The 20,570-nt window shown below is 38.8% G+C and overlaps 1 protein-coding gene across 1 annotated transcript in view; it reads right to left on the reverse strand.

Annotated features, from left to right (window-relative positions):
• The window catches only part of TTN (titin), a 277,250-nt gene that overhangs the window by 169,102 nt on the left and 87,578 nt on the right, over positions 1 to 20,570 (reverse strand). Inside the window, 29 exon segments of the mRNA XM_042994799.1 lie at positions 352 to 435; positions 721 to 780; positions 1,250 to 1,276; positions 1,379 to 1,456; positions 1,686 to 1,895; positions 3,496 to 3,756; positions 3,867 to 4,134; positions 4,231 to 4,320; positions 4,764 to 4,947; positions 5,489 to 5,774; positions 5,895 to 5,987; positions 6,586 to 6,873; positions 9,099 to 9,389; positions 9,865 to 10,152; positions 10,282 to 10,569; positions 11,151 to 11,429; positions 11,514 to 11,792; positions 11,905 to 12,183; positions 12,526 to 12,813; positions 13,304 to 13,582; positions 13,699 to 13,980; positions 15,444 to 15,722; positions 16,370 to 16,651; positions 18,181 to 18,468; positions 18,609 to 18,896; positions 19,037 to 19,315; positions 19,419 to 19,697; positions 19,792 to 20,070; positions 20,262 to 20,549. Of these exon segments, the coding sequence (XP_042850733.1) occupies positions 352 to 435; positions 721 to 780; positions 1,250 to 1,276; positions 1,379 to 1,456; positions 1,686 to 1,895; positions 3,496 to 3,756; positions 3,867 to 4,134; positions 4,231 to 4,320; positions 4,764 to 4,947; positions 5,489 to 5,774; positions 5,895 to 5,987; positions 6,586 to 6,873; positions 9,099 to 9,389; positions 9,865 to 10,152; positions 10,282 to 10,569; positions 11,151 to 11,429; positions 11,514 to 11,792; positions 11,905 to 12,183; positions 12,526 to 12,813; positions 13,304 to 13,582; positions 13,699 to 13,980; positions 15,444 to 15,722; positions 16,370 to 16,651; positions 18,181 to 18,468; positions 18,609 to 18,896; positions 19,037 to 19,315; positions 19,419 to 19,697; positions 19,792 to 20,070; positions 20,262 to 20,549 (6,744 nt within the window).

The following is a 20,570-nucleotide window of genomic DNA, read 5'->3' on the forward strand; positions in this document are numbered from 1 at the left end:
CATGTGTATATATGTATATATACATATACTATATAAAATATATTGTACATATATATATACACATATATAATAAGAAACATGAAATCAATTTGCCATTAATGTTTAAGTGATTCCATTAAGATAAAATATTTTAATATCAAGCATTGCATTTGGTTTGATGGTTATTTTCATAGTTTTAATCATATGTCTGTCTTACACATATTTAAAGTATTGAAAGCAAATAATTTACATTTTGAAAGGCAATTCAACCTGTTGACCACTAGAGGGCCAACATGTCGCATTTGACAACATTTTCCAGGTCTGCAATAATTAATCATATACTTTGACATTTAGGTAGATAACATAAAATACCTTCAATGCGTTTTGCTGGTGGTTTCTTTTCTTCAGGTGTTGGTAGCAACAGAGGAATAGGAGGAACAGCCATAGGAGGGATTTCTGAAGAAAAGAAATGCCATCATCATGGTTTGGTTTTTTATTTGGTGTGAAGTATAATGAAAAGTCTGATTCATTACTTTCAGTACTCAAAGGTGTTATACTACAAATTAATCAACCAGAGAAAATAAAAATAGCATATATTTATAATTGTTACTACTCTTCTGTTTTGATTTTTAAATATACAGTGAAGAATATGATGTGTTCTGGCTTTCTGCTGTGGTTTGGCATCGCTAATTTCCTAATGGTAGAAAATTGTTGCTGCAAGCCCAGGTGTCGTGGTGTTACCTTCTGGAGGGACTGCTCTGATAGGCATGGTTGGGATTGGAACCCTGGAGTCAGGAATATCTGAAAAGGAACATTTAATGATCAGCATCGAGGGATTGAAACAACACATATTTATTAGATAACTAAGATGTGTTTGTCAGGCATTTCCAACAGCAGAATCTAATCTACAGACACCTGTATATAGGATCTAATATAGAGAGATATTAGAATTCTTTTGTAAGTAACCACATAGGCAGGTTGATTCCCTGTGAAAACTGGTTTTGTTCTATGGCCACACAATTTTGGCATGATCCTAGATACCAGCTAAATGAGACCTTATTATCTCTAATTTCCCAAGCTCACAAAGCCTAACATTTATCTTATTTCCTGAAAATAATTTTACTGAATAATATTGGACTAAAAAAATAAACAATATTTTTAGACTTTTCAGTTGGGCTTCTATCATTTACAAAATTATGTTGAATATATGGTGAACAAGGGTTGATTTCTTTTCTTTTCTTTCTTTCTTTCTTTTTTTTTTTTAACTTACCAGGAGGCTTCATCTCAAGTTTGATTTCTGCAAAAGAAAAAAAAAATGACATTTTTGTATTTAGAATCATCTGGGCAGCCTTCTTTGTTTCAAAGATTGCAGTGTGACTTTCATGTGGTGTTTTCTGACCTTTAGTTGTTAGGTACAGTTCTGCTGTGCTTCTGGCTTCACCTCTTGGTTCCAGTCGAGCAATTACCGAATAGACACCTAAGGAGAAGAATCATCAAACTTTGTTTTCTGGTGTTTGTAAATTACCCTTCTTTATTTAAATACAGGATTTAATTTGAATTTATTTATGTATATTTATATATAATTCTCTTTCCTTAAATAGTATTCTATATAAAATTACAGAGTGTAAGTGTAAATTTGGGTACAAGTATATAAAACGGACAAGATTTAAATGATATATTCACAAGGACCCTGTGAACTGAATTACCTTCATCATCTGGGGTCACATTGTGGATGGTCATATAATGGCAGCGACCATCATTCCTGAAGTTGTATTTCTGGCTCTCAGTCAGTTCTGTTGGTCCTTTATACCATGTTACAATGGCATCATCAAAGGACACTTCACATTCGAAGGTGGCAGACTGATGCTCACTCACCACAATGTTCTGTATGCGTTTCGTAAACTGAATTGGTTCAGCTGCACAAAGAGGAGTCAAAGTTAGATTGTACAGGGAGGAAGTTTTTGTAGTCTCCTTTCTCCTCAGACAGTTAAACTCTCCATCTTTGTCTCCAATTGGAATATAACAAAGGCCGAAAATGTAAAACAAAAAAGAAAGAGCTCTTGTCTGCATCAGTAACAAAAAATTATCCCAATACTTAAGTGTATTCCTTCAAGACCAGTGTAGGAAAGTATAAAGAAATCCCTGAGAGTCCTTAAAATATTTGCACAAAGGCAACAGTCAAAGGTGCTTATAACCCAAAAGTCAAATTAAACTTTAAAATGTTAGTGAAGTTTGGGTTCAAAATAAAGGGAACATAAACTTAACTTTACTCTGTAATTTATTCTCCTTTGAAATTCTATCTTCTGTAAAAATAATCTTGCTATTCAGGACCTAGAATTGTTTATTATCTACTATGTTATAACTTTCCTTGTGAAATAATGTAAACTCAGTAGGAAGTCTGGACTTTAAAATTTCACAAGATTCATTTATCAGATTCTGAAACCTGCTTGTAAGCACCTGTGGACATACACAAAGGAGTCAATCCATGGGAATTGCAGGCATGGTTAGTAGGAGAATGGGCTGGAGTAGGCGGTCCTTCTGCAAAATTTTATTCGGAAGTCTGGAATTCAATGTATAACAGTATCAAGAACATCTTCGACATCATAAGTACTCTGGTGAACTTTTCTTTTCTTTTTTTTTTTTTGAGGGATCATATAAGAATGCAATTATTTAAAAAATGATAAGTGGTTTCAACTGGATCCTTTAAATTGAAAATAAGAAAATTTTTTGAGCTTTAAAATACAACCAGGCATTAATACCCATTTAAAGCAAGTCAGAGAAATTGAAAAGTCATATAGTTGTATTTCAACAACTATAAGTGGGCATCAACTGGAAGTAGATGCTATCATTATAGCCAAAATGTTGCTCAAAATAACCCCAGGGTGTCTTCAGATAGTGCATATAGTCAAAGGATTGGGAAATGAATAGTGCTGCTCCTAAATCCTCAGATTTCACTTTATTTCAGAGATTTAGAAGATTGGAATATAATCCTCACATGAAATAATTATTTTTGAAAAATAGCTGCTAATCACACACCCCATATGTTGTTAATTTTATCTAATAGGTAGATTCAAATTAATTTCTATAAACAAAACATCAACTCATAGCCAAGATCTTTTAGATACAGCTATGAAATCTGGTCATTTCTGTGATTTCTTTCTTAGAATAAGAATCACAGATGTGAGAATTATGGAAACTGGTAAAATTATAAAGACTTGTTGAATTTTGCAGAATTATTTAGAATTTAAATAACTGTTAGAAAGTCATGTCTTAGTTTAGACTGGTATCCGCCTTTGATCCAAAACTACGCAAAGGAATTGGCATTTGTGTGACTATTTACCTTTTGGCTTCATGTGAATTTTGAGATGTGAGTGAATGCTGTGAGTACGTGTTGGGAAATGAGAACACAAGGACTTTGGAATATGCGCAATGGCAGGGTGACAGCAAGCAGCAGGGGTCCCATACGGCTGCCAATGACCTGTGCTGAAAGAAGTCCAGCCATACTCTTTCACCCACCTTCAATTCTGAGCTCTGCTGAAGTTTCGAGGTCTTCATATTTGCAGGTGTACTTGCCCTGGTCTTCTGCTCGCACGTCAGCAATGGTCAGTTTATGCACTTTGTGTTCCACTTCTGTCTTATGTCTACCTTGGGGTTTAAGGATTCTGCCATTTCTGAACCATTCAGATTTTACGTTTGGCACAGAAAACTGGCATGTCATGGTGCACGTCTGGCCTTCTTTCAAAGTAACATCCTGAAGATGCCGCTCCCAAGCAGGCTCTGTTGGAATGATACAAAAAACATTTTGTTCAATACCACATGCAGATGTGCTCAATAGTGAATTAATCTCACAAGTTTTTTTTTTTTTTAATACGATGATTTTTACTTACCAATTACAGTTAGTTTAGCACTAGCGATGTGTGGACCACACACCAGTCTATAATTGCCCTGATCTTTAAGTTGACAGTTTTTGACTCTGAGTGTATGTCGATCACCATCAATACTTATTTCAAATTTATCACTGGGTTCCAGTTTTTCAGTCCCTTTGTACCATGAAAGCTTGATCTCTGGATAATTAATCTTAATGTCAATTTCAAACACAGCATCATCATCTTTCAAAACTGTCTGATTCTCAATATCCTTGATCAGAGTGACAGGCTAGGAGAATAAAGAATTGACACATGTTAGTCACTCCTTTCCTTATAATCCTGAATAATAACCTGTTCACTGTATTATCATCATAACTCATTTTACCTCTGTCTGTGACAGCCTTTGCTGAATAAATGATACAAGTTCCTCAAATTCCTTTTCATCCTTCTCTGACTTCTCTATTTCCTCAATTTCCTGAGGAGGAAAAAGTGTAAGTATTACATATGGAAAAAAATGTGAATTCGAGGATACATGATTCTACTCAGCTTCCACTCTTGATGCTGTTTAGGTTATACTAAGTGATCTTATACAGTTGTAGGGCTCTGGAAATTCAAAGGGGATATATTAGATGTTTCAAATATAATTTTTTAAATATATATTTTTTAATGTTTATTTTATTTTTGAGACAGAGAGAGACAGAGCATGAGTGGGGGAGGGGCAGAGAGAGAGACACACGCACACAGAATCTGAAGCAGGCTCCAGGCTCTGAGCTGTCAGCACAGAGCCCCATGCGGGGCTCAAACTCGTCAACCGCGAGATCATGACCTGAGCTGAAGTCGGAAGCTCAAACGACTGAGCCACCCAGGCACCCCCCAAATATAAATGTTTAAGATGATGCTATATACAAAAGGGCATACCAATCTATGGGTCTCTTCTTCTTGACTTTGCTTTAGTATTTCAAATGCTTGAAGAAGACCCCGGAAGTCAGTGATTCCATACATCCGGGCATATTTTTCATATTCTTTAGGATCAACGTTTTTGAGAAGTTCCATGATATCAATTTCCTCTTCTTCTCCAGGTCCTTTCTTTAAGATTGGAGTCCTAAATGAAATCAGAAATACACATAAATCACCTGTCTTCTACTTATTTTGAATTGCCTATCATTTAAAGATTATAAATGTCAGTAAGGTTCTTTTCCCCTTCACAAAGACATAGTGCTATGTCCTTTATTCAAGAAATATTAGTCTTTCAGGGGCACCTGGGTGGCTCAGTCGGTTAAACATCTGACTTTGGCTCTAGAAAACAATTCAGAACATGAGAAATAATACATAGAAATAAAAATTTCATATCTAGATGCATACACACTTCTCTGTAGACCATTTCCTTTGTTCAAAATTTTAATAAAACTTCACTTCATTCTCAAAACTTTCTCATGATCATTCAGAAATTGATCTTAATGAGCCACTAACTTATGCCCAAATACTGGATGTTTGCTTATATGTTTTTGTGAGAATGTCTGTGTGCTTATGTTCTTACATGATCTGAATCTTGGAGGGAATGGTCCATACCTCTTGAGAGATCTCTTCTGTGAATGGAAATTTACTGTGCATGTTTGTTTTTTTTTTTTTTTAATTGAACTTACTTTTTCAGCATTGCTCTAAGATCTCCTTCAATCTTCTCTTGTTTCTTCCTTTCATCCACCTGTAGGTTAACATTACTTTCAATTTCACCATGTTTATTAAATGCGACACATCTATACAATCCAGAATCCGTTTTTGTGGTGTCTCTAATCTCCAACTTTGCTTCATCGCCTTTCTGGTGGATAAAAATGCGACCCCCTTGGTTCAGTTGTCTCCATTTCCCTTTTGTCCATTTAACATTTGGAATTGGATCACCTCCAACTTTTGCAATGAATGTTGCAGTGGTTTCTAAGGAAGAATGAAAGCAAATGAATAAAGACCTTAATTTTCCCAAATCAGTTCTTGCAGATTTAAATTGGTGGCAAAATGTACAGGGTAGACAACGATGCACTTTTCCCAAGAACTTACTTTCTACAACTCTGATACTCTGAGGTTCTGACACGAAGAAGAGTTTCCCATCTACTGCTGCTTTCTTAGCCACAGGGACTGCGGCTGGTTTGTCTGAAAGACATATTTACATGTTTTGTTATTACAATTACGTTAAAATTGGAATAGATGATTCCGTTGTAAAATAAGCTTTAGGAATTTGGCCATGTCAAAGATATCATTCACTCTAGGACTCTAATGAGAGTATAAGAGTGACTTATGGGAGATACAGCAATTTTATAAGCATTTATAACTAGTATAACTAGTTATAGCTCTCGCATACAGGTTGAATGACAATTATAATATCAGTATCAAATTTTGTATTTCTATGCTTGGCTTTATTATATAGATTTCCTCCAGGACGATGACATCAGACTACTTCATGTTACATTATTATAGCATAATTTTTGGAACTTAATTATACATTCTTGGATACAGTAAAAAAGGTACAAGAAAGAGGATGGTGAACTTGGGGTAATTTCAGACAATTTGTGTTGAAATCATTTTCATTGAATTCTCTAATACTTCAGTCATAATAAGGGGGCTATAACTGCAAGTGAGCAAGAACTGATGTTTCTAAAAATTGAATTCCATTCTTATTTAAGTTGTAATAAGAAAATAAATGTGACCAGTCATTGACTTGGTCTGAATAATACTTTGGAGGTATCTGTACCTTTAATGGTCACTTTTGATTTTGAAGTGTCACTTCCAGCCACATTTGAAGCTTTACACACATAATCTCCTGAATCTGCTTTAGTCACGTCCTTAAGTTCCAGTACTGCGGTGCCATTAGCAAAGCTGAAGCTGCATCTGTCTGAAGGCTTTATTTCCCTTCCAGCCTTCAGCCACTGGATCCTGATCGGCTCTGATCCGCGAACATGGCAACTGAGCTGCACAAATTCTCCCTCACTTGCTGTTACTGGAGTAAGGTGCTGATCAAACACAGGCGCTTTCTTAGGTTCTGGAATTGAAAAGATATTTAAAAAAATGTTTATTTATATATTTTTGAGAGGGAGGGGAGGGGCAGAGAGAGGGAGAGAGAGAATCCCAAGTAGGCTCCACACTTTTAGTGCAGAGCCTGATGCAGGGCTCGAACTCACAAACCATGAGATCATGACCAGAGCCGAAATCAAGAGTAAGATGCTTATACAACTGAGCCACCCAGGCATCCCAGGGGCTATTTTTAAACATAAAAGGAACATAAAAGCCAAGAAAAATTGAATTCCAGAAAAGAAATAAGTTTTGCCTCTAACAGGCAATACTGGTTGTGGTAGTAGAACTGAACCAAGAACTGAATCAAGGTTGATTACTCTCTGAAGGCAACAGCTACATTTGTTAGATTTTTTTTTAAAGACAAAGATTTAAAAATAAGCAAAGACTAGATGCCGTGTTGCTCATAAATCATGTAAGCATCTGTGTCCTGATTAAGTACTGCAAACATTGCAACTGGCAGTTCCTATAAACTTCTGTGCCATGTAGCACACAATTGATTCTCTCAAACCTGCATATATATCTACATTTTTGCCAAACCCTAAAGACTAAGGGCCTACTGGGGAACTCTCCTCATTTAGAGGAGCAGTTCTTGCTGTCCTCTGGGAAGGAAAGCCAACATTTTAGTAATCCATGAGCCCATATCGTAATACGTGATTATCTGTGACTTTCATCTTTAGTTGTTAAATGCAGCTATAGTAGCGTTTAAAATCCAGTCTTTGCCCAAAGGAAACAGCAGCTGAAGCTCAGTCAACTGAAAACCAATGAAGAATACACAAGTAACGTTGGAAGGCCATGTCCAACTCAGTGTTATCTAATGATTTTATTCAGTGATTCTGAGAAATATTAAAACAAGGCAATATTCATGATTGTAATGATTAAAACTTCTGACGTCTACATAAAAAATTTTTTATTTCTACACAGAAATAGTCTCTGAATTCTATAGAAAGTACTTATCTACTTAATAACCACCAGGGATACAAATCATAAACATAAGACACTGCTAAGGATACATTTTTTTTTGTTTTATTAAACATATTTTAAAACTAAATGCACTTAAGTTCTGTTCAATGAGTGTATTTTAAGTTAAGACAACTCAATGATATTAGCCTATTAGTGATATTAACCTATTACTTGTGCACGCACCCTGAAATGGCATGCTATGTCATCAGAGCTGGTAATCAAACTCCCAGCTACTCTAGGAAGTTGGCCTGTAAAGTGATTTTGATGATTCTACATCAGACTCATCTGGATGAAGCCATTATGGTCAGAGGATCAGATGAAAAAGACCTCCTCAAATGATACACTCTATTTCTTTGCCTCAAGCTATGACTGTATATTTAAATACATCTTCCATAACGATATGCAGCATCTTTTAAGTCATCTTTTTTTTTTTCCTTTTCAAGCAAATTTTACTCTTTTGTCTGGGATTAATATTCATTTACAGGCTAAAAGCTTTGGGCAATATATGTCAAACAATAATCCTTTAGCAATGGAAAAGAGAATGTTTTAGAGTGTGATATAACTAGAAATGAGCAAAGCTAATGCAATTTTCAATGATGAAAATTTAAGAAGTTTTTGAAACAAATATGCTTCATAAAAATCCATATACCACTTGCACATGAATTTCCAAGTAGACTTGGAATTAATTCTAGCTGCTGGAGAGAATTATGGGATATGATCTACAAGCTAAGATTTTAGTCCCTTGAGTATAGGACACCTACTTTGCTGGCCATGTAAATTACAAATAGTAATATATTTTAAGTAAATATATGTGGAATTATGGTGTGCCAATTACATAATGTATATTTATAGTTGGCCTTCGAACAACATGGGTTTGAATGGCGTGTGTCTCCTTACCGGCAGATTTTTTTCTCTTCTCTAGCTTACTGTACTGTAAGAATATAACATATAATACATAACATAAAATTATGTTAATCAACTGTTGATGTTATCGGTAAGGCTTCCAGTCAACAGTCCCCTATTAGTAAAGTTTTGGAGAAGTCGAAAGTTATACAGGGATTTGTCAGGGCTCGTAACCTCCATTTGTTAAGGGTCAACTGTACATGTATCTGTTATAACTTACTTGGTCAACAGATGTAAAGAAGAAATGTATATGTCAGACGAAATGCACAAGAATATCTAATGGGCAATAAAGAAGAACACAGGAGGCTTGGGGGTGCAAGGATAACTAACCTTTGATGACAATTGAAGATGTACACAGAGCGGAGCCTGCATCATTCGACACTTTGCATGTGTACAAACCAGCATCACCCATGCCCGCCTTCTTGACGTGCAGCAGGAGTATGTTGTTCTTGAACGTAATTTCACAGTTAGAAGTTGGATGTATCTCTATATTATTCTTGTACCATGCAACCATTATAGGCTGGGAGCCAGCAACACGGCCCTCAAGCTTGAAAGAATTCCCTTCTGTTTCTTCAACTGTCTCTGAGAGTTTTTTAGTGAAACTTGGTGGAACGAGCCGCTCTGTAAGAAATTGCAATGATATTTGAAATGCAAGCCAGGAGCAGGTTATCGATGTGAGGCTTTTCAGGAAAAAGGAGTCATATTTTACGTTAAAAGTTACTGCTGATCAACTAAATACACCAAATCAGTGTATGTTCCTAAAATTTCAGCCCCCTCCACAAACTTATTCTAAACTGTTCTCTCATTTATGGGATAGATGATGAAAATAACTTACAACTGTCTCCAGAACCACATAATTGTAAAAAATAAAAAGAGGAGGGTGGTCTTAGGGTTATGTAGGATGTATATAGTTTTAGAAAAATATGAATTTAAAATATCACTTGTTCTCTAGAGAAACATTTCTTCTTAAACATTTTTATGTCATCTGTTTAAAACTGTCCTAAATTTCACTGCCCTGATAGAAACTGCACTGTTAGGAAAGAACAGAAAGAAAATGATTATGTTTTTGTTGGACCACATGAGAAATAAATGATACCTTTTATATTAAGTTGAGCCGTGCAGGAGTCCTTTCCCACTTCATTCACAGCATAGCAGGTATACTGCCCGGAGTCTCCCTTGTCCACTTTCAGGATTGTCAGGTGGGCGCTGTTTTCCAGGTAACTAATCTGGTAGTTTCCGCCACTGCGTATCTCTCTGTTATCTTTGGCCCAGGTGACTTTTATTGGTTGTGTCCCAGTCACGTGGCACTCAAAGTCCGCACTTTCCCCAACCACAGCATCCACAGGGGCAACAGGAATGTCAAAGAAGGGTGGGTTCTTCCCCTCTAAAAGCAGAGCAGAAAGGCAAGGTTTTATAGCCACTCCACTTGACAGAAACTGTGATGTTTTCTCCTTAATTTTGATTACAGAAATTTTATTTATAGAAATAGAAAGAAGTCAAAGAATCCACAAACCTGTGAGAATGAGTCTGGCACTGGAAGAAGCCGACCCAATAGGATTTGTAGCTGTGCAAGAATACTGGCCTGCAAGGCTCCGATCTGTTTTAAAAATATTCAGAGTGGCTACATTATCTAAAAACGATGTTTGTACATTTGGGCCATCTTTCAACGGCTTGCCATCTTTATACCAAGACACTGAGATAGGTTCTGATCCATGTATGGTACATTCAAAAACAACTGGAAGTCCAACTGTTTCTTGGACATCTCGCAATTGCCGAGAAAATGATGGTGGAAGTTTTTGCTCTGTAGGAACAGAATTAAAATAATGAACACTTCTGGATGTTTTTAATTTGCCAAATACTCTTTTCACAATTATTGTTATATAGATAATAGTATGTCTACAAAAATATCAAGAGGTATTAACAGCTCTTGAATTAACTTGGACGCAAAGAACAACATATAAACCTTCGGAGCAAAATTTTCACTCTGTGGTCACCCTAATGCGTACTAGGCACAAAAATATGTAAGCCTGAGGGGAAATTGATTGGCTTAAGGTACATCTCCAGGCACACAGCAGATGCTCCTATTGTTAGGACTGCCTTGTTGCCTACTGAATGGGATACTCATGAGGTGAAATTTTAAAAATATGGCCACTCGTTTTTCTTAAAGATTTAATTACAGAGACAACTGATTCCATGATCCTTCCAACCAAACACTTAGGCCTCTTCTCACTCCCACCTATAGACAAAGGTAAGCCACTAACTGTAGATGTAATTTCTCAAGTGTAATATTTTGCATTGGGCAGAAGGAAGTCCTTCACCAGGTATTTTAAATCTTATTCAAAAGCAACACAAATTCATTCACTTCTAAAATATTGCAATCACCTTGAACAGTAAGGAAAGTTGATGAAGAAACTTCTCCCACACTGTTTTCAGCTCTGCAGATATATTCTCCACTGTCACTACTGTCAACCTGGTTGAAAACCAGTGTAGCAACGTTGTTCCTAAAATGCATTTTGTAGGTGGTAGTAGGTCTTAATTTTGTATCTCCTTTGTACCAAGACACCCCAATTTCAGGGGTCCCAGCAACTTGGCATTGTAAAGAGGCAGAATCTCCAACGGTCACCTTAACAGGCTCCAACTGCTTGACAAAATACGGTGGTTCTGCAGGCAGGAGAGATAAATAGTCATCAAGAGACATGCCAGATGATTATTTATACATGAAGATATGAATGTGGGATAACAAACCTAGTATCAGTATTTGTGCGGAACAGGAATCTTTTCCAGAAGCATTTTCGATGTAGCAATTGTATTGTCCTGCGTCCTCTACCATGCTACTTGGGATTTCCAGGATTGCAGACTTTTCGGTTGTGGTTATATGACACCTCTGAGAAGGAGTTATGTTTATGCCATTTTTCTTCCATGTAACGGAAATAGGAGGAGTTCCGGTATACGTGCCCTCTAGAATCAGGGGTTTTCCTTTCTCTATGCTGTAATCATTGAGCCTCTTCACAAATTTGGCTGGGGCTATAGAAAACAGATCGACAATATGAAATCAACCCATATACATTCAGATATAGACCTAACTGTTACTTTGTGTATGCTAATTGTAAAAATGCAAAATAGCAGCCCAACAAACCTTTTACATAGAGATGAGTTGTACAAGAAGTTCTGCCAGCTTCATTACTAACTATGCAGGTGTATTCTCCACTTTGTGTTGTATCTACATCAAACAGCTCCAGTTCGGCAACTGAATCCTCCAGAGACACATTACATCTGTCCCCTGGTACTAGTTCAGTGCTACCCTTGAACCAGCTGACACTGAAAGGAGGTGTTCCTTTTACGATGCTTGTGAAAGTTACGTTGGCTCCGGTTAAAACATCCATGGCCTCAGGTTTCTGAACAAAAGATGGTGGTTCTACACAAACACACACAAACACATACCAAAAACAATTTAATATTTTTCCACTTTGATGATAAAAATACTTACTAAATTTAACAAACTATGAAATACAGCTCTATTTGGCTGTATTTTTAAAATTTATTTATTTTGAGAGAGAAAGCATGAGTGGGGGAGAGGCAGAGAGAGAAGGGGGGAAAAAGAGAGAATCCCCAGCAGGCTTCACGCTGTCAGTGCAGAGCCCAACGTGGGGCTAGAACTCACAAACTGCAAAATCATGATGTGAGCTGAGATCAAGGGTTAGACACTTAACCAACTGAGCCACCCAGGTGCCCCTGTTTTGCTGTCTTTTTAACTGACCTCTCACAGTCAAAGGAGCACTGCATTCGTCAGAACCAGCCACATTAGTAGCTACACATGTGTAGTTGCCGGCATCTGATTCTTCCAGCATGTTCACAGTTAAAGCACAAGTGTTATCTGTCAGGGTGGACTGGTATTTCCTTCCACTGCTGATCTCATTTCCTTCATGGAACCAGGACACAGAGATCGGAGGTGACCCATAGACTTTGCACTCCATTACAACTGAGGAACCAGACAGACCATTCGTCTCTTTCAATTTTCTCGTGAATGCAGGAGGAACAATTCGGTCTGAATGTGGTAAAAATCAAACGAACAAGGGACATCAGTTAGAACATGATTTGAAAAGAGAATTATTGTATTTTTGATGGAATATCCCTAGATCCACTTGGCTTTTTTGCGAAGGTATCAAAGAGTTCCCTATGGGTTCACACAGTCAAAAGCCTCACGAATCAACGTGAGATGTACTGATTGATGTGTTAAGGATCTTGGTCTCTCATCACTGTGAACTGTTGTGTGGTGAATTATTCCAGCATAAGTGATAGTTAAAGACAAACTTTGTCCTTCTCCAGGGATTCAGTTTTACTCTAATCACTCTGAATTGTGGAAATTTCTCCATGTGGTTTTCTTCTAACTCTATGGGTACGTTACTTCTGATTTTGCTGATGGAGAAGATGTAAGACTCACGGTCACACTGTAGAAGATGGAGCTTCCCATACGTGTATATGTAAATCAGGAGCTATACTAAAATAACACTGAGGCAAAAGGCTAACCAACCAACCTGAAACTTGAACTGAGGCTGTACAGCTGTCTTTGCCAACGGGGTTTTGCACCTCGAAACTGTATACGCCACTGTCACTAGGTGCCACATTAATGATCTTAAGGCCAGATACTTTGTTGAAGAAGCTTATTTTGTATTTGCTGTCACTTGTCAGTTGTTTTCCATCCTTAAACCACTTAGTACTGAGTTCAGGCGTGCCAGTGACCGTGCACTCCAAGGTACAGGTATCTCCTGTGGTAACTCTTATGGATTCCGGCTTTTCCACAATTGCTGCAGGTTCTGGAATGAGATACAGATTACACTCAGATTTTAAAATCAAGCTGAAAAACTAAGGAAAACATGGATACCAGTAAGGCTGTATTTTGTATTCATGACAATGTTCTATTTGTACTAACCGAGAACAGAGAGTGTGGCAAAGCACTCTTGCATTCCAGCATCGTTTTTGATCTGACAGGTGTACTTCCCAGCATTGGCTGTTTCTGCTCTTGCAAACTGTAGGGTTGCAACGTTTTCTGAATAAGAAACCCATATGTTGTCACTTTCTCTAACAATTTCCCCTTTATCTTTGAACCACACCACTGAAATTGGCTCAGCGCCTTCGATAGTAGTCTGCAGCTGAACTTCTTCACCAACGATGGTAGAAACATCACTGAGCTTCTTCACGAATCTTGGTGGTGCTGAAGGCAAAGAGGCATGTCATTTAAAATGCATAGGTCTAACTTTTCCAAAGGAGACATTCAGATGGCCAACAGACACATGCAAAGAAGCTCAACATCGCTTATCATCAGGGCAGTACAAATCAAAACCACACTGAGATACCACCTCACACCAGTCAGAGTGGCTAAAATGAACAACTCAGGAGACAACAGAGGCTGGTGAGGATGTGGAGAAAGGGGAACCCTCCTGCACTGTTGGTGGGAATGCAAACCAGGGCAACTGCTCTGGAAAACAGTGTGGAGGTACCTCAAAAAATTAAAAATGGAACTACCCTACAACCCAGCAATAGCACTACTAGGAATTTACCCAATGGATACAGACAGCTGATTCATAGGGGCACATGTACCCCAATGTTTATAGCAGCACTTTCAACAATAGCCAAATTATAGAAAGAGCCTAAATGTCCATCAACTGACAAATAAAGAAGATGTGGTTTACATATACAATGGAATACTACTTGGCAACGAGAAAGAATGAAATCCTACCATTTGCAGCAACGTGGATGGAACTGGAGGGTATTATGCTAAGTGAAATAAGTCAGTCAGAGAAAGACAGATATCATATGTTTTCACTCATATGTGGAATTTGACAAACTTAACAGAAGACGATGGGGGAAGGGAAGGGTAAAAATAGTTTCAAAAACAGAGGGAGGCAAATCATAAAAGACTTAAATACAGAGAACAAACTGAGGGTTGAAGAGGGGTACAGTGGGGAGGGGAAGATGGGTGATGGATATTGAGAAGGGCATTTCTTGGGATGAGCACTGAGTGTTGTAAGTGATGAATCATGGGAATCTACTCCTGAAACCAAGAGCACATGGTATACACTGTATGTTAACTAACATGACAATAAATTACATTTAGGAAAAAAAACAGATGATGTTCATACAAAAATGTTCCAGAGGTGCCTGACTGACTCAGTCAGTGGAGCATATGACTCTTGATCTCGGGGTTGTGAGTTCGAGCCCCACATCGAGTATAGAGATTACTTAAAAATAAAACCTTTTGGAAAAAAAAATAGAACGTATGGGTCTAGTAGTACTTAAGTCATGCAATGCTAGGAATTACACTAGTGATAATGTGTTGTTTCCATTTCTTAAATAAGAGGTATTTTTGGTGAGTGAGAGCAGGGATATGCTAGAATTTACATTAAGCTGAAAGAGTCAAACATCTTGTCCTCTCCAGGATTCTAAGTTCAATGAAATCCACAGGAAAAATGGTCTAAAATGGTAGTTGGTAGGATTTGGAAATGGGATGCACACTAAACATAAAAAAGGATTTGGAAAAATAAAAAAGGAAAAGTGGAAGACAGAGCTAGCGATAAAAGGACAGGGCATCACTAAGAAGCGAAAAGAGTATCACAATTAGAGGGGAAAAAAATGGGAAGGGAAAGAGCAGACAGAAAAAAATGAAGCCACTCTAACCTTTCAGAGTGATAGAACCAACACAAGAGTCACTGCCCACATCGTTGGTGGCTCTGCACTGGTATTCCCCCATGTCCGCAGTGTCGACGTTCAGGATGTGAATACTTGTTAGGAAGTTCTCAGTCATTATCTTGTACTTCTTGCCGCTCCTCAGTTCTCTCTTATCCTTATGCCAAGAAACTTGGAATGGGGGCGTGCCCTGCAGCTCACATTCAAGATGAACATCAGCTCCTTTCAGTGTCTCAATAGGATGAGGTTTTTTGCGGAAAATGGGTGGTTCTACAATTGAAAGGTAATTGGGTTAGAGAAAAAAGGAATATTTGGATGTGTTCTGTAAGTATCTAGTTTCAAGTGGGAATCTGTTTTCCATTCTATTATCGAGACAGACAATACCACTTTTAATTTTCAATTGCACCCTTTAAACATATAAGAGGAAAGAATGAAATCTGGCCATTTGTAGCAACGTGGATGGAACTGGAGAGTATTATGCTAAGTGGAATAAGTCAGGCAGAGAAAGACAGATACCATATGTTTTCACTCATATATGGATCCTGGGAAACTTAACAGAAGACCAGGCGGAAGGTGAAGCGGGGGGGGGGGTGCGGGGGTGCGGGGGGGTGCGGGGGGGGGGAAGTTACAGAGAGGGAGGGAGGCAAACCATAAGAGACTCTTAAATACTGAGAACAAACTGAGGGTTGATGGGGGTGGGAGGGAGGGGAGGGTGGGTGATGGGTATTGAGGAGGGCACCTGCTGGGATGAGCACCGGGTGTTGTATGGAAGCCAATTTGACAATAAACTATATATATTAATAAAAAAATAAAATAAGTAAAAATTTAAGATACTGCTAGAGAATCAAACAGGGAACTGAGAGGACTGCTGGAGAGGAGTCCAGTGTGAAAACCACGAAGGAAGAGTAAGGTCTGACCTTTCACTTTTAAGGAAGTGCTGCTGCTTGCACTGCCTGCTGCATTGCGGGCTTCACACGTGTAGTCTCCACTGTCTTCAACACTGAGGTTGTGCATTTCCAACACTGCCACCGAGTCAATGAATGACATTCTGAATTTACTGCTCTCTTGAATTTCAGTCTCGTCTTTGTACCATAACACCTTGATTTCTGGAGACCCTCCTATTTTACATTCATATCTTGTGGATTCATCCCGTTTCACAATTCTTGATGGTTCTAGCTTCTTAATGAACCTGGGTGGTTCTATGGAACCAAGAGAGAAAACACAAGGTAAGGGATGGAAAAGACATGTGTAACTCAAGATGAAGAGAAAAAAGGAAACTCTTTGTCAGATGCAGAGGTCTTTAACTCTGGAAAACAAATTATGTGAGGCCATTCAGGGAAGAATAGCTAATAACTAGTAGTTAACAATGGTTAAATCTAAGCAGAAATTTCTAAAACTAACATGCATTTATTTCAGTAAGCACCTACATTAAATATTATTGCAAAAGGAAGGAGGAAAATACATCGATCCATATTGTGTGGTCCTCCTCCCAACAAAAGAATCATATCTTTTCAAACAACATTTATTTTGAGCGGGATAGGGGCAGAAAGAGAGAGGGACAGAGAATCCCCAGCAGGCTCCGCACTGTCAGCACAGAGCCCGATGCGGAGCTCAATTTCATGGACCCGTGAGATCATGATCTGAGCTGAAATCAAGAGTCAGATGCTAAACTGACGGAGCCACCCAGGTGCCCCCCAAGTCGTATCTTTAGTGCAAGATCAGAGGAAGAGGGTGCATCTGTTGCTGGAGGCCCTATGAGGCTCACCGGGAATAAATAAGAGAGTTTGACCACTCTCCTGTATGTAAGTCAGCAGAGGCCTATCTCCTATGGCTGCAAAGATATCAGATATGTACCATGAGGAATCAAAATAACAAAATTGGGTGAGTTTTGTTAATATTTATGCCAATTTCTCTTATACACCTTAGATAGATATTTCTTCAACCCTCATAATTTCCCATATGAGGTAGGGAGAGCAATGCTTTCTTCATTAACTGAAGGAAAAAATTCAAGCTCAGGGAGATAAAAATGATTAGGAATATGCCATAGAGCAAATGGGCTGGCAAATACAATGCTATTTTAATTTCAAGATATCTATAAAGTATCACCACAAAAACCCTTAAAAATTTCTCTAATGGGTTAAATCAGCAGCTCATTAACTATTTAATTTCTGACAATAGCAGCCATGCACTTGCTACAGACAGAAATGGTTGCCTTCTACAATGTTGAACATTGATGTTCTCCTCAGCCCTCTGACTTCCACTATTATTTAAGCGGGTATAGTGGAGGAAAAGAGGTTGACACAAGCTCACTCTTCTGGAAGGGCTTGATTGTTTGGGATCCGCTACCCTCTAGAGACACTAAATCCATTAATTTACAAACTACTGTGGAAGGTAAGTCATTTGAGATAACTTCCTTTCTTTCTCCCACCCAAACTGATTTCTTTCAAAACTTGGATCTTCTTGCAATTCTGCCAAACACTTTTGTTCACCATTTCCCTCGTCTCTATTTTAGCCTTTGAAAATGGATTTTCAGTCCATGTTTTACTGGTTTTATAATTTTTTAATAAAAAATTTTAAAGCTTGACCCCACTTGATAGGCTCTGGATCCATCTGGTCTCTTCTAATTACTAGACCATGGTCCTAAACATAACTTTCAAGCACACCCTTCCTCCTATATTTCAAGATATTGAAAATGTAAGAGATGTTGCTACTTTTTTGGGACAAGTACCTTGTACACCCAGATGAGCAGAACAAGAGTCTTTTCCAGCGACGTTGCTTGCGTAGCAGGTATACTGCCCAGCATCGCCTTTGCTTACTTTGAGAACTGTCAGAGTGGCAGTATTTTCGACCAAAGTCATCTTGTAGTTGCCTCCAGGGCGAATCTCTCGGTTATCTTTGGCCCAAGTGATTTTGATGGGTGCAGTTCCAGTTACATGACATTTAAAAGAACCACTTTCTCCAAGAGCAAGATCTACTGATACAGGCTTTAGATCAAAGAAAGGAGGCACTTCATGCTCTGAAAAGGATGAAGACCAACATGGTGACCTCAGTTTTCATGCTCCCAGACATAGAGCAGGAACTAAGTGGCACCAGCCCAGTGGCCCACAGCAGCGAAGCTGCTTGGTAAGAAAGAGAGTAAGGTGATTAACTACTCACCTGCAAGAATGAGCTTGGCACTGGATGAAGCAGTTCCAAGAGGATTAGAAGCTGAGCAATTGTACTGACCAACGTGGCTCTGGTCAGTTTGCAAAATCTGAAGCGTTGCTACGTTATGAACAAAAGATGTTTGCAAATTAGAATCATCTTTCAAAAGCACCCCATCCTTGTACCAAGACACTTGAAGAGGTTCTGAGCCATTGATGCGACATTCAAACGCAACTGGGAAGCCAAGAGTCTCATGAACATCCTTCAGTTTTCTTGCAAAGGAAGGTGGAAGTTTGCGCTCTGTAAAGAAGTTACAGATAATCCTTATTCACAAGAGAGAAAACAACCACGATATATTTCAACCCATTAAAATTTTGATGTTTTTAAGAAAATGGGTCTGTCAGCACACAGTAAGACTCGTTAAACGAAAGCATCATCACCTTTGATAACAAGCACAGCTGAAGAAGCGACGGCCCCCACACTGTTTTCTGCCTTGCACGTATACTCTCCTATGTCACTGTGATCCACTTTGTTGATTACTAAAGAGGCAACGTTATTTTTAAATTGCATTTTATACGCAGGAGCTGATCGTAGCTTTGTGTGTTCTTTATACCAAGAAATTCTAATTTCTGGGGTTCCATCCACTTTACATTGTAAAGTTACGGGTTCTCCGATGGCTGCTTCCACATGTTCCAGAGGTTCAATGAAATAAGGTGGTTCTAGGGTACAAAGGATGATAATCAATCAGTCACGCTAACATAAAGAGGATGCTTTAAAAGAAAGAAAAGATAGCATTGAAAGAGAGATAACTTGTTAACACACCTAAGACAGACACCAGAGCTTCACAGATATCTTGACCAGCCTCATTTTCTATCAGGCAACTGTATTGTGCGTAATCCTCTACAGTGCTGTCAACAATTTCCAGGATGGTAGACTTTTCTGTCGTGGTAATACTGCAATTCTGAGACTGTGAAAGAGGGAACTCATTCTTCATCCAGCTCACTGAGATGGGAGGTGTGCCAGTGTATGTGGCCTCGAGAACTATGGGGCTTCCTGTCTCCACACTGAAATCAGCCAATCTTTTCACAAAGGTGGCTGGTTCTATATGGAGAAAACATGAGGGTAAAATTGGCATCTTTAAATGAAGACTTGGAAGAAAATTGAAAAGATACGCAAGTGGGAGCAAAGAGCCGACCTTTCACAAAAAGATGTGCGGTACAGGAGGCACTGCCAGCATCATTAGTAACAAGGCAAGAATAGTCTCCGCTCTGCAATGGCTCCACCTCCAACAACTCCAGTTCTGTCACAAAATCTTCCAGAGAGATGGTGCATGACTCCCCTGACACCAGTTCCCTGCTGCCTTTGAACCATTTGACCTTGAACGGAGGGGTGCCTCTAATGACGCAGCTGAATATGAGGCTTATTCCAGGTAGAACTTCCACAGAGTCAGGGATTTGTTCAAAAGACGGTGGTTCTGGATACCCCAAGGGAGGGGGAGAGCAAGAAAGAAAAGAAATCCAGGTGAGATGTGCTTCTGCTACTTGAAGAAAAGGGAACTAAGACTAAGCATGAAGAGAAGATAAAGAAATTGCAATGCAAGGCAGGCACTAAGTCCCTCAGAGAAAAGACATTAGAGAAGCTGCAGCCTGATCCATGCACACTGACCTTGCACGGTCAGGACGGCAGAGCATTCGTCAGAACCCGCCACGTTGGCGGCCACACATGTGTATGTGCCTGTGTCGGTGGGCTCCAGTAAGCTAAGATTCAAAGTACAGACATTTTCTGAAAAGCTGGACTGGCATTTAGGCCCACTAACGATCTCATTGCCATCTTGAAACCAGCCAACTGAAATCGGGGCTGAACCGGAGACTCGGCACTCCAAAACCGCGGAGGCTCCCAGGATGGCATTCGTGTCTTTCAGCTTGCGGATGAAGGAAGGAGGCACAACGCGATCTAGGGTGGAGAAGAGTAGTT

The sequence above is a fragment of the Panthera tigris genome, chromosome C1 (assembly GCF_018350195.1).
Source record: "Panthera tigris isolate Pti1 chromosome C1, P.tigris_Pti1_mat1.1, whole genome shotgun sequence".
Lineage (NCBI taxonomy): Eukaryota > Metazoa > Chordata > Mammalia > Carnivora > Felidae > Panthera > Panthera tigris.